Source organism: Grammomys surdaster, unplaced genomic scaffold (genome assembly GCF_004785775.1).
Source record: "Grammomys surdaster isolate TR1022 unplaced genomic scaffold, NIH_TR_1.0 66, whole genome shotgun sequence".
NCBI lineage: Eukaryota > Metazoa > Chordata > Mammalia > Rodentia > Muridae > Grammomys > Grammomys surdaster.
This window is the reverse complement of record NW_021604568.1, coordinates 1,619,281-1,629,641: the sequence shown is the minus strand read 5'-3', so window position 1 is coordinate 1,629,641 and position 10,361 is coordinate 1,619,281. Positions and strand designations below refer to the sequence as shown.

The following is a 10,361-nucleotide window of genomic DNA, read 5'->3' as shown; positions in this document are numbered from 1 at the left end:
AGAGAGAGAGAGAGAGAGAGAGAGAGAGAGAGAGAGAGAGAGAGAGATTGAGAGCAAGTAAATCTGAGTGAGTGAGAGATCAATCTCAACTTAGATGAAGCCATTAGAAGGAATGACAGAAAAATTCCTAGAAAAATCTAGTTTAAAGAAATACAGAAAGCAATCTTACGTCATCTCTCACGTAGGCTGCCTCAGTACTAGTACTCTGTACTTAAGGTTCAGATAGGGACAAAGTCACGCACATTTCCAAGATCTACACTGTTGCTATCTGCACCATCTCTGGGAAGTGGGAAGGGAGCAGGTGGAAGGGAACAGAAGCGACCCTCTGCTAGGCTGTGTGACTGAGCGAGGAGGCTTGAGACACACTGTACAGTGAGTGCAGCTGTACTTGGGTATCCATGACTGATCAGGGACTGGCACCTCATGGATACCCAGATCCCTGATGATCAAGTCTCTTGTATAGAATGAAGTCATTTGTGCTCACTTGTTTTATGTTAACTTGACATGTTAGAGTCGTTAAGGAGGACTTCAAGGCCTGTAAGGCATTTTCTTATTTACTGATTGATGTGGAAGGGCCTAGGCTGGTACGGATGGTGCCACTCCTAGGCTGGTGGTCCTAGATTCTATAAGAAAGCAGGCTGAGCAAGGCATGGAGATCAAGCCAGTAAGCAGCACCCTTCCATGGCCTCTGCATCAGCTCCTAACTCCAGGTTTCTTCTCTGAGTTCCTGTCCTGATATCCTTCAATGATGAACAGTGACGTGGAACTGTAAGCTCAATAAACTGTAAGCCAAAGCATCATCCCCAAGATGGTCATGGAGGCCAGAGCATAATCTTGTGATTCATTCTTCAGATTCTTTGTAGCTTTGAAGGCACAGGCTTCCCCTTCAGGAAAGTTAGAGATCTGGCTGGGGTTGGGGATGGGGTGGGAATGAGGATTGGTCCCCAATGCAAGTGTAACAACAGCTCTGCTCCAGCAGGAGAAGATTTCCCGAACAAAAGTGTTACACAGCTCTGCTCAGAGATATCCTGGCAATCCTGAGCCAACAAATACCACAAAGTCTGAGCACACAACAAATTTCATACAGGAAATTTATTGGAAGGGAAAACCCCAGAATTTGCCTCTCTATTCCAGCCAGTGCTTTTGGTGCTCTTGTACTTTTTTTTTTTCTTCAAATCTGTGTTCTGGGGCTGGAGAGATTGCTCAGTGGTTAAGAGCACTGACTGCTCTTCCAGAGACCCTGAGTTCAATTCCCAGCAACCACATGGTGGCTTACAACCATCTATGATGGAATTCAGTGCTCTTTTCTGGTGTGTCTGAACACAGCAACAGTGTACTTACATATGAATAAATAAATAAATAAGTAAATAAAATCTTTAAAACAGCTGTATATATTCGGGTTGTGTGTGTGTGTCTCAATGAGTTTACTTAAGGTTGCTTATAGGAATGTATGCAATTTACCACTGACTATCTACCATTGAAGACAGTGCCTTTTCTTCTCTTTTAAGCCTATGGATCCTGGGGGTAGGGTGAATGGGGGCTTAAGTGGGTGAGGGATAATGAGTCCTTTTCCCTAGCAACCGTTAACTGCTGCCAAACTCGGGGATGGGCGGGGTCTCACGAGCCTTTCCTCGTCAAGTGACTCCTAAAGTCACTTTCAAAATCGACAGTTCTGTAACTCAGAGATTTACCTAGCGGGGAGGGGAGAGTAGATTGGAATTTCTGACTTGATTCGCGGCATTACACGGGTTAATCAAAACGAGAAACTACATTTCCCGACAGGCCTCGGGATCGTGTCTCTCCCACCCTTTGGTTTTGAGCTACCAATGACAGTTAGATATTTGAATAGACCAATAGTAACAGGGAATTGTTCTTATTTAGGCGGGACCATAGTACAATCCAATCGTAGAGGGCTTAGAAAAACATCCTAGCCAATCTAAGGGCTAAGGGGCGGAGCCTGAGGCAGGGCCGTAGACCAAGCTGCCGCGGAAGATGGCGGCTGAGGCGCTGAGTGGAGGGGAGGCGCCGGTCTGCGACTCCGGCCGGAGGTGAGCCAAGTTTTCCGTCCTGCTGCCTTGGAGACGGGACTGTGGGCTAGCGATGTCGCTGCCCTGCCCTTGAGTCACCGTGGTCCACAGGGCCGGGCTTTGTTTCTTGCTCCCGTGGTATCTACGCCGACGCACCTGCGGGGGCTGGGGCTCGTCGCTCCGGTCTGTGGTCCCCGCTGCCCTGTTCTCCGCGAGTCCCGCGGCCGTGCGTGGAGCCCTCCCGGCGCTCTGGCTGCAGAGCCTGGGGCCGCGGCTGCGGTGTCTGCCCTGCCGCCGAACGTTTTGAATGAAAACTGAAGCCCAGAGCGGATTAGAGAATCCCCACAACGTCCCGGGAGCTTTAAATGTCCTTCGTGACAGCCTCTGCGCTTCAGTCAGAGCCGCGAATTGAGTGATGATTATAAGGGATTTTTGTCCCCAAGCTGGCTGACCTCTCTCGGCTTCAGCTTTTCTCGTCTGTAAATGAGCATAACGATACTTATTTCAGAACGTGGACAGAATGACACAACCTTTTTAAAGCACATAGCACCCACCCTGGCAAATACTATTCAAAATACAATAGATTTTATGTTTCGTTGAAATTGTGACCTCATTTCTTCTTTCTTGAATGGGCACTGTCCCTGTCATAAGGCCAAGGCCGTCTTAACTGATTACAAATATTGAGGACTGATACACTCCAATAGAATGAGATTATTTACATTGTCTGAGAGTATGAGCAATGCTATGCTTTGGGGTATGGAGTTAGTACAGAACAGAATATTCAAGACTTTTGGGAAACCAAGTCTGTGAGCCCGATTCTTCCTGAGCCCCGATGGGGTTGTTTGAGTACGTTACTGTTTTGTATGGAGGAGTTTTCCTCTCTTTGACCTACCCATAAATGGTTGACCTTTTTTCTCCTGGGAACTGTGCCCACGGGTTGGTAAATGTCATTAGATTATCCCTCATCCAACTCGAAAATCCTGAATTGTAATGAAAATGAGGACAAATGAAATACTGTTCTACAGCAAGAGGACTTTGAATTCTTCCTTGAGGCGAGACTGCCAACTGAATGTAAAGTTTGAAACTGTTAACTGAATGATCAACACAGTGTTCTCTGAATCTGAAACTTTCCATTGCCGTTATTGAGACAGGTTCTTGCTAAATAGCTAGGCTGGATTGGAACTCCCAATCCTGTTTCAGCTTCCGGTGTACTTGTCAATTGCATATTACAGGAGATTAGTTTGGGGTTCTTGTGAGGCTTATTTATTTACTTTTTTTTTTTAAAAATAGAACCCCCCCCCCATATAATGCAGGGGACTCCAATGTTGAGCTTCTGAACCTCCTTCCTCTAGCTCCCAAGTGTGGGAATGACAGGCATATGTCACCAAGCCCTGTTTTATGTGGTGCTGGACTTCGTGCATGACTGAGCTGCATCCCCAGCCCCATTTAATTAATGGGACTGATAATTTTTAAACCTATTATTTATCGGACTTGAGCATGCTTGTGCACACTTAAGTACCACAGTGCATGCACAGGAGAGCAGAAGGTGACTCAGTTCTCTTCTTCCACCAAGTGGATTTGAGGGTCACACTTGTGCTGTGAGGCTTAGCAGTAGGTGCCTTTACTCACTGAGGCATCTCACTGGCCTAGGTGTGTAGCCTAGCATTTACAGCTATGCTGCATAACTCTGTTTTTGGTATCTCAAGCTTGTTCTGAGGAGACGTTCACTCTATGAGAAGAGCTTCTGTGAGATCCATGTCTTGCACCAGTGGTCATAGAAATGGCTGTGGATTCAGTACTGGGCAGTAATATATATAATTAATATCTTTGGGAACCGAAGGGCTTGCTCTAGGAAGAAAAGCGAGCGACAAGGAGGGATGATGGCGGTCTGTTAGACCACTGAGATGTTGAGGATTGCTTGGCAGGATTCCTTACATTGAGCCTTGGTAGTCCTGTCTCAAGTTGGGCATTTGCCCTGCATTGGATTCTCTTCACTGTCGTGATCTGGAGAAGTTGAGCTCCATGCTTACTGAGCAAACTCATTAAGAACAGGTACGGATCTAAAGCCTCCTTTAATCTGTGTTCCTTTTTCAAATAGTGATGATTTAATGGTCTGCTTAGTAAATACTAATACAAACATTTGAAGTTTTAAAGTGCTGTTATTTTAAAAACTTTACAAGTATCTATGTATAAAATTATATCTGTATGTTCTGGGATTTGGAGATTTATAAAAGAGTCAAGTTGATTTAGGAGGTTGAATGTTCTTTTATTAACTGAAGCCCCCAAATGGGATTTTGCTGATTCCATTTAATTTAGAAGAGACTGGAATTAAAACCTCATTTTTGGAGTGTAGTTTGTTGTTTGATTGGTAGGGGCCATTAAAAGAAAATTGTTATATATTTTTTCTTTTTATGGAACCTGATACTTGATTAATATTTGTGAAGTAGTTGATAGTGTATATGAAAGTTTCAGGCACTCCGTGAGCATGTTTCTGGGCTCTCTATTTTCCTTGTCCTTTTTATTTCCTCTTTTTAACCTACTAGGTAGATAACAGGTTAATACCAAATAACCTCTTTGGTAGTTTTCGCATGAGAAAACTGATAGATACAAGCAGCTATAGAACACAGCATAAAGAGCTCCTTCCACTTCCTTTGTCTTCTGTGGTGCCGGAGCCATCTATTACTGAACTATATCACCATCCCTTTTTTTTTTTTTTTTTGCTTTAAAGTCAAAATAGTGTAACTAGATGTGGTGAACACCTAAGCATAGCACTAGTGAGGTAGGGGCAGGAGAATCAGGAAGGAGTTCAAGGTCAACCACATCTTATAGAGTACTTGAAGCCAGCCTGAGCTACATGAGACCCTGTCTCAAAAACCATAACCAACACAAAAATCCACCATCTTGCACAATGAATATATGCTATATATTTTTTCTGTGTAGTGATTATATGCTAACAATAATAAAAGTTTAAAGAATTGAAGATCAGATATGAGCACATATCTGTAAATCTCAGCACTCTGGTTATTGAGGCTTGAGGCTGGTGAGTTTAAGATCAACTTGGGCTACAGTAGTGAGACCTGTCTCAAAAAACAAGACATCAAAAAACAAAACAGAAAGGCTGGGTGATGGTGGCACACTCTGCTCTTGGGAGGCAGAGGTAGATGAATCTCTGAGTTCAAGGCCAGCCTGGTCTCCAGAGTGAGATCCAGGACAGCCAGGACTATACAGAGAACCTGTTGTGAGACAAAACAAAACAAAAACCAAGCAAAAAATTCCCCAAAGTAGTGAATTTTCAGTAAGATCCTTTAGAGCAAAAGCATTGGCTTATTCTTGAACAGTGTTCATCATTTTGGACTTGGAACACACAGATGTAGAGTAGAATTGCTTCCAGTACTAATTGCCTGGGATTCTTGCCATTTAAAGTCTATAGAAAATAATGTTCCGAGACTTTGACTTTACTTATGTGAGGAGTGAGAGAGACCTTGTTAGTGAGATATTCTATAGAACATCCCCAAATAGGGAATTTTGATCTTACTTTAAAAAATTATTTTTATGTATGTGTGTATGTCTGTGTGTACCACATGTGTGCAGCTGCCCCTGTAGGCCAGGAGCTGGTGTCAGGTCCGCTGGAACTGGAGTTACAGGTGGTTTTAAGCTGCTTGATGTGTGTGCTGAGAACTTCTGGTCCTCTGGAAGCTCAGCAAGCACTCGTAATCACTGAGCTGTCCTGCCAGCTCCCTGGCCCCCCTCCCCCCCTTTTTTTTAAAGTTTTTGAGACAGCATTTCTCTATGTAGCCCTGGCTATCCTGAAATTCACTCTGTAGACCAGGCTGGCCTTGAACTTGCAGAGATCCAGCAGCCTCTGCCTCCCAAGTGCTGGGATTAAAGGCACATGCCTCACCGCCTGGCCCTCTCCATGTTTAAAAGAACAGCATCCCTTACCCCATTATTGTGTGTTGTGTCATGGCATATTTTGGAGGTCAGCGGATAGCTTTCAAGAGTTAGTTGGTTCTCTTTTCACCATAGGTCCTGGGGGTCACAGGTCTCAGGCTTGGCAGGAAGCGCTTTACCCACTGAGCTGTTTCACAAGCCCAGTGGTGTTCCTTTTCTACTGCAATTAGCTTCCTTCTCATTGTAGGTTGTTTGGAGGAAGGAAATTATGGGAGGAGTCAATCACAAGAGCACTGCCAATTCTTTTGACACTCAAAAGGATAAGCATTACCAATCAGCCAATAAAGTGGCATCATGGACACACTGAGAAGTGTAACTCTGTCTTGATTGAGAGCATTACATTATCATTCTGTAGAGCACAAGATTCCTGTAGGCTCCAGTGTGTGGGTAAGGAGGTAAGCTTAGCCAGGGCTTCTTTTACCTCTGGTCTGTCAGTTCATGTCAAGTTGTTCTTGTGGCTTCAGTTAGTTTAAGTTGAGATCAAATATAGGGGCTGAATACATTTTGGAGATGGTTGGCATGTGGGAGATCAGATTACATTACAGAACCTTGGCAGGACAGTGCCTCTTAAGGGCAGACTTTAAGATTTAAATGTTGTACGAGATTATCTAAGGAAGTAGGCCCTGTGTTGTAAACCGTGTGGTGCTGCGTACTGCTTGGGACTGTTTGTTGTAGCTATCAAGCCTGAAAGCTGGGCACGGGCCCGCTTGCCTTCTCTACAAACAGCTTTCATGATCTAACTAAAACTTGCTGTGGAGAATGCAGGAAGAGGGAGAATATATTATTTTTATTTGGCACGTTATTCGTTTTCTAATAGACCCCCCCCCCCAATAAAGGGACATACTTAACACCGCGTTTCAGAGTCTCTTAGGGTTGAAAACCACAGCAAGAGAGTGAATACTTCTCATGGGTGGTAAGTCAGGTTTACACAACTTTAAATATAGCTCATATTTTGAGAAAAGCTGCCAAGGTTGTGGTTCTTGGAGAACAAATCAAGTTTAGCAATTCACCAGGGAGGAAACATTTAGTTTTGTGGGTTTCTAGTTTGGATAGAGTCAGCCAAAAGATCCATCTGCAGGATGCTGGGCTTGCTCCCTGGAGCTGTGCAGGTTCACGGCTTTAGTGCCCTCAGAAGCACTTGCATTTCATTTTTCTTTAATTGATTTTTCAAAGGTGGATCCTGTTTCCAGCCCATTCTGCAAGCATATCACTTTACATGCAGAGTACCATCTAGTGGTAAGAGAAATCACTGTAGACTGCAGCCAGGTTGTAAAATGACTCTGGCCTCTGCCATTTTTAGAGATAGCTTTTTATCTGGTTACCTACACACCTAATTACTCATTTTCCTATTTCCTGCTTCTGATATACTGTCCTTTTATTTATTTAATTTTGGTACAGGGATTAGACCTAGACCAAGGGCTCTGAGTGTACCAGGCAAGCACTCTACTACGTGCCAATTCCTAGCCCTAAATTGTGAGTGTGTGTGTGCCCATGCATGTGTACACATCTGTAGAGGGGGCAGAGATCAACCTTGGGTGGTTGTTCCTCAGGAGCTAGTCACTCTGTTTTTTTTTTTTTTTTTTTTGTTTTTCGAGACAGGGTTTCTCTGTATAGCCCGGGCTGTCCTGGAACTCACTCTGTAGACCAGGCTGGCCTCGAACTCAGAAATCCGCCTGCCTCTGCCTCCCGAGTGCCGGGATTAAAGGCGTGCGCCACCACCGCCCGGCATCACTCTGTTTTTTGAGACAGGATCTCTCACTAAGACCTGGGAGTTGCCCATTTAACTAGGCTGACTGGCCCTGAGCATCTAGAATCTTTGTCTCCCATCCCAGCTTTGGGATTGTAAGTCATGGCCACACCACCATGCTTTACACATAGCTGGGTATTGAATTCATGCTTGTGAGGCAAGCAACTTCCCACCCTCCTCCTTGCCCAACCTTTTGCAGCTTTTATTTATTTTACTTTATTTTTTTTGTTAGTTTTGTTTTGTTGTTGTTTTGTTGAGACAGAGTAGCCCTGGCTGTCTCAGACCTCCCTCTAACATAGGGCCATTTCATTTTTGTGATGGGTGCACTGTGCACACATGTATACGTGCACCTTAAAACTGCAAGAGTGTGCATGCAGGTGAGTAGACTTCTTCCATAGCATGTATGGGCCCTAGGTTTGAGTGCCATGTCTTGACAGAATGAAGATGTTGGTGGTTTGAGTGAGAATGGCCCCTGAAGGCTCATATATTTGAATATCTCATCCCTAGCTGGTGGAATGTTTAGGGAAGGATTAGGAGTGTAGTCTTGTTCAAGAAGGTTCAGCCTCATTGGAGGAGGTATTGTCACTGGGAGTGGGCTTTGGGGTTTCAAAAGCCACCCATGCAAGGCCCAGTGTCTCTTTTTCTGCCTGCTACCTGTGGGTCAGGATGTAAAACTCTCATCTGTGTAAAACTAGCTAGTCCATGCTTGTCTGCTTCTTGTCATGAAGATAATGAACTAACTCTCTAAAACTGTAAGCAAACCCCCAATTAAATGCTTTCTTTGCTAAGAGTTGCCTTGGTCATGGTGTCTTTCACAGTAATAGAACACTGACTAAGACAGTACCATTCCTCTCCCTTTATCTGCCAGACTACTGAGACAAAAATGGACACCAGGAAATTAGGATTTTTTCAGGAAAATGGGAAAGAGGGCAAGTGCTGGGCCATGGTGCAGGCCAAAGGGGAAACGTGTTTTCTGGAAAGAGATTTCACAAAGTTCTGTCAACTTGTCAGACCACTTGATCTTGGACTGCTCAACTGTACGTATCACTTGCCCTCTCGCCTTCTTCTATTTAAACCTTAACCTTGATGAGTGGTGGTAACACACACCTTTAATCCCAGCATTTGGGAGGCAGAGGCAGGCAGATCTCTGTGAGTTCGAGGCCAGCCTGGTCTACAGAGCAAGTTCCAGGACAGGTTTGTGTGTGTGTGTGTGTGTGTGTGTGTGTGTGTGTGTGTGTGTATGTGTAGGAGACAGAGAGAGAGAGAGAGAGAGAGAGAGAGAATCCCTTTTCCTCTTTTTCTTGGCCACAGTGCATAAATTTCCCTTTGATTTTCACTACTTGTTGTCTGTTTAGCTGACCTATTGAAGACAGGGCTGCCAAGGCCCAGGCTGTGATCCTAACACCTAAGGTCACACCAGCACTTCAAAGCAACAAGCAAATATCTAATAGAGCCTCATGAGTAAAGTCTTTGCACACCTGTAGAGGCATGTGATTTCATTATGAAGAGTCTATATGATGTGTGTGTGTGTGTGTGGGCACATGTGCTGTAGAGCTTATGTAGGAGTTAAGAGGAGAACATTTTGGAGTCAGCTCTTTCCTCCCACTCTTTGTAGGGATTGTACCTTGCATTGCCAGGCATACATAGCAATTACCATTACCTGCTGAGCCATATCACTGGCTGAAAAATTTTAATGTTGGTAAATATTCAATATTTTCTTTGTGGGTTATGCTTTTATATCTTATGACTTAAGATAGACTGGTTAGTGAGCCCCAGGAATCCTCCTGTCTTTGCCTCTTCAGTACTGGGATTATAAGTGTGTGCAACTACATTGATCACGTTTAGAGTTTCCAAGGATGGAATTCAGGTTGTCTGGCTTGACAGCAGAGCCTTTACCCAGTGAACTCTCATCTGCCTATAAAGTTAAACAGCGTCCACTTTTGATTTCCTAGTCCCCTCCAGACATCACTGCTGGGCCTTGGTAACTGGGTCTTTGTGCTTTTTAGGCATATAGCTTAGTTGCAGAGGGTTCTCTTAGCATCCATGAAGCCCTGGATTCTATTTGTAGCATGGTTAAACACAGAACAAAAGAAACACTAATGAACACTTCCCCTACAGATAACTCCTCCCCAAACAAAACACCTTGTTTGTAAATTTTTTTAATGTTTCTTGTTCCATGTTTAGATCCACATTGTTTTGAATTAAAAATAGTATTCTTTGACCACTTCATATACTTATATAGTGTATTTGATCATCTCTATCCCTAGTCTTCTCTTTTATCCCATTCCTCCTGAACCCTTCTTTGCCTTACAACCCTTCCTCACTTTTCTTCACCTTCCTCTGTAGCTCACTGAGTTTAATTAGGGTAGTTGGCATGAGCATGGTGAGGGTTAATTTATTGGAACATGGGCAACTTAATGGCTATACCACTGAACAACTGGTGTCCATGCAAAAGGATCCACTTCACAAGGCCGAGAGTAACCCAACCTATGGAATAAACAGAAGGCAATTTCACAACTTGTTCATTAGCAAAACAGCAACAGTGGGTTCCTGCTAGGGCTTGTGACCTCCAATGTGGAGTAGGGTTCAAATCCAGTCAGAAGGCAGTTGTCTGTCCCCATGAAGTCATGGTGGTA

General features: G+C 44.1%; 1 protein-coding gene across 1 annotated transcript in view; it reads left to right on the top strand.

The window, feature by feature from the left end:
• Positions 1-1,947: 1,947 nt before the first annotated feature.
• Arhgap19 (Rho GTPase activating protein 19) overlaps positions 1,948-10,361 on the top strand; it is a 37,785-nt gene continuing 29,371 nt past the window's right edge. The window contains exon 1 of the mRNA XM_028772943.1: positions 1,948-2,048. Within this exon, the coding sequence (XP_028628776.1) occupies positions 1,993-2,048 (56 nt within the window). The 5' untranslated portion in view covers positions 1,948-1,992. The remainder of the gene's footprint in view (positions 2,049-10,361) is intronic.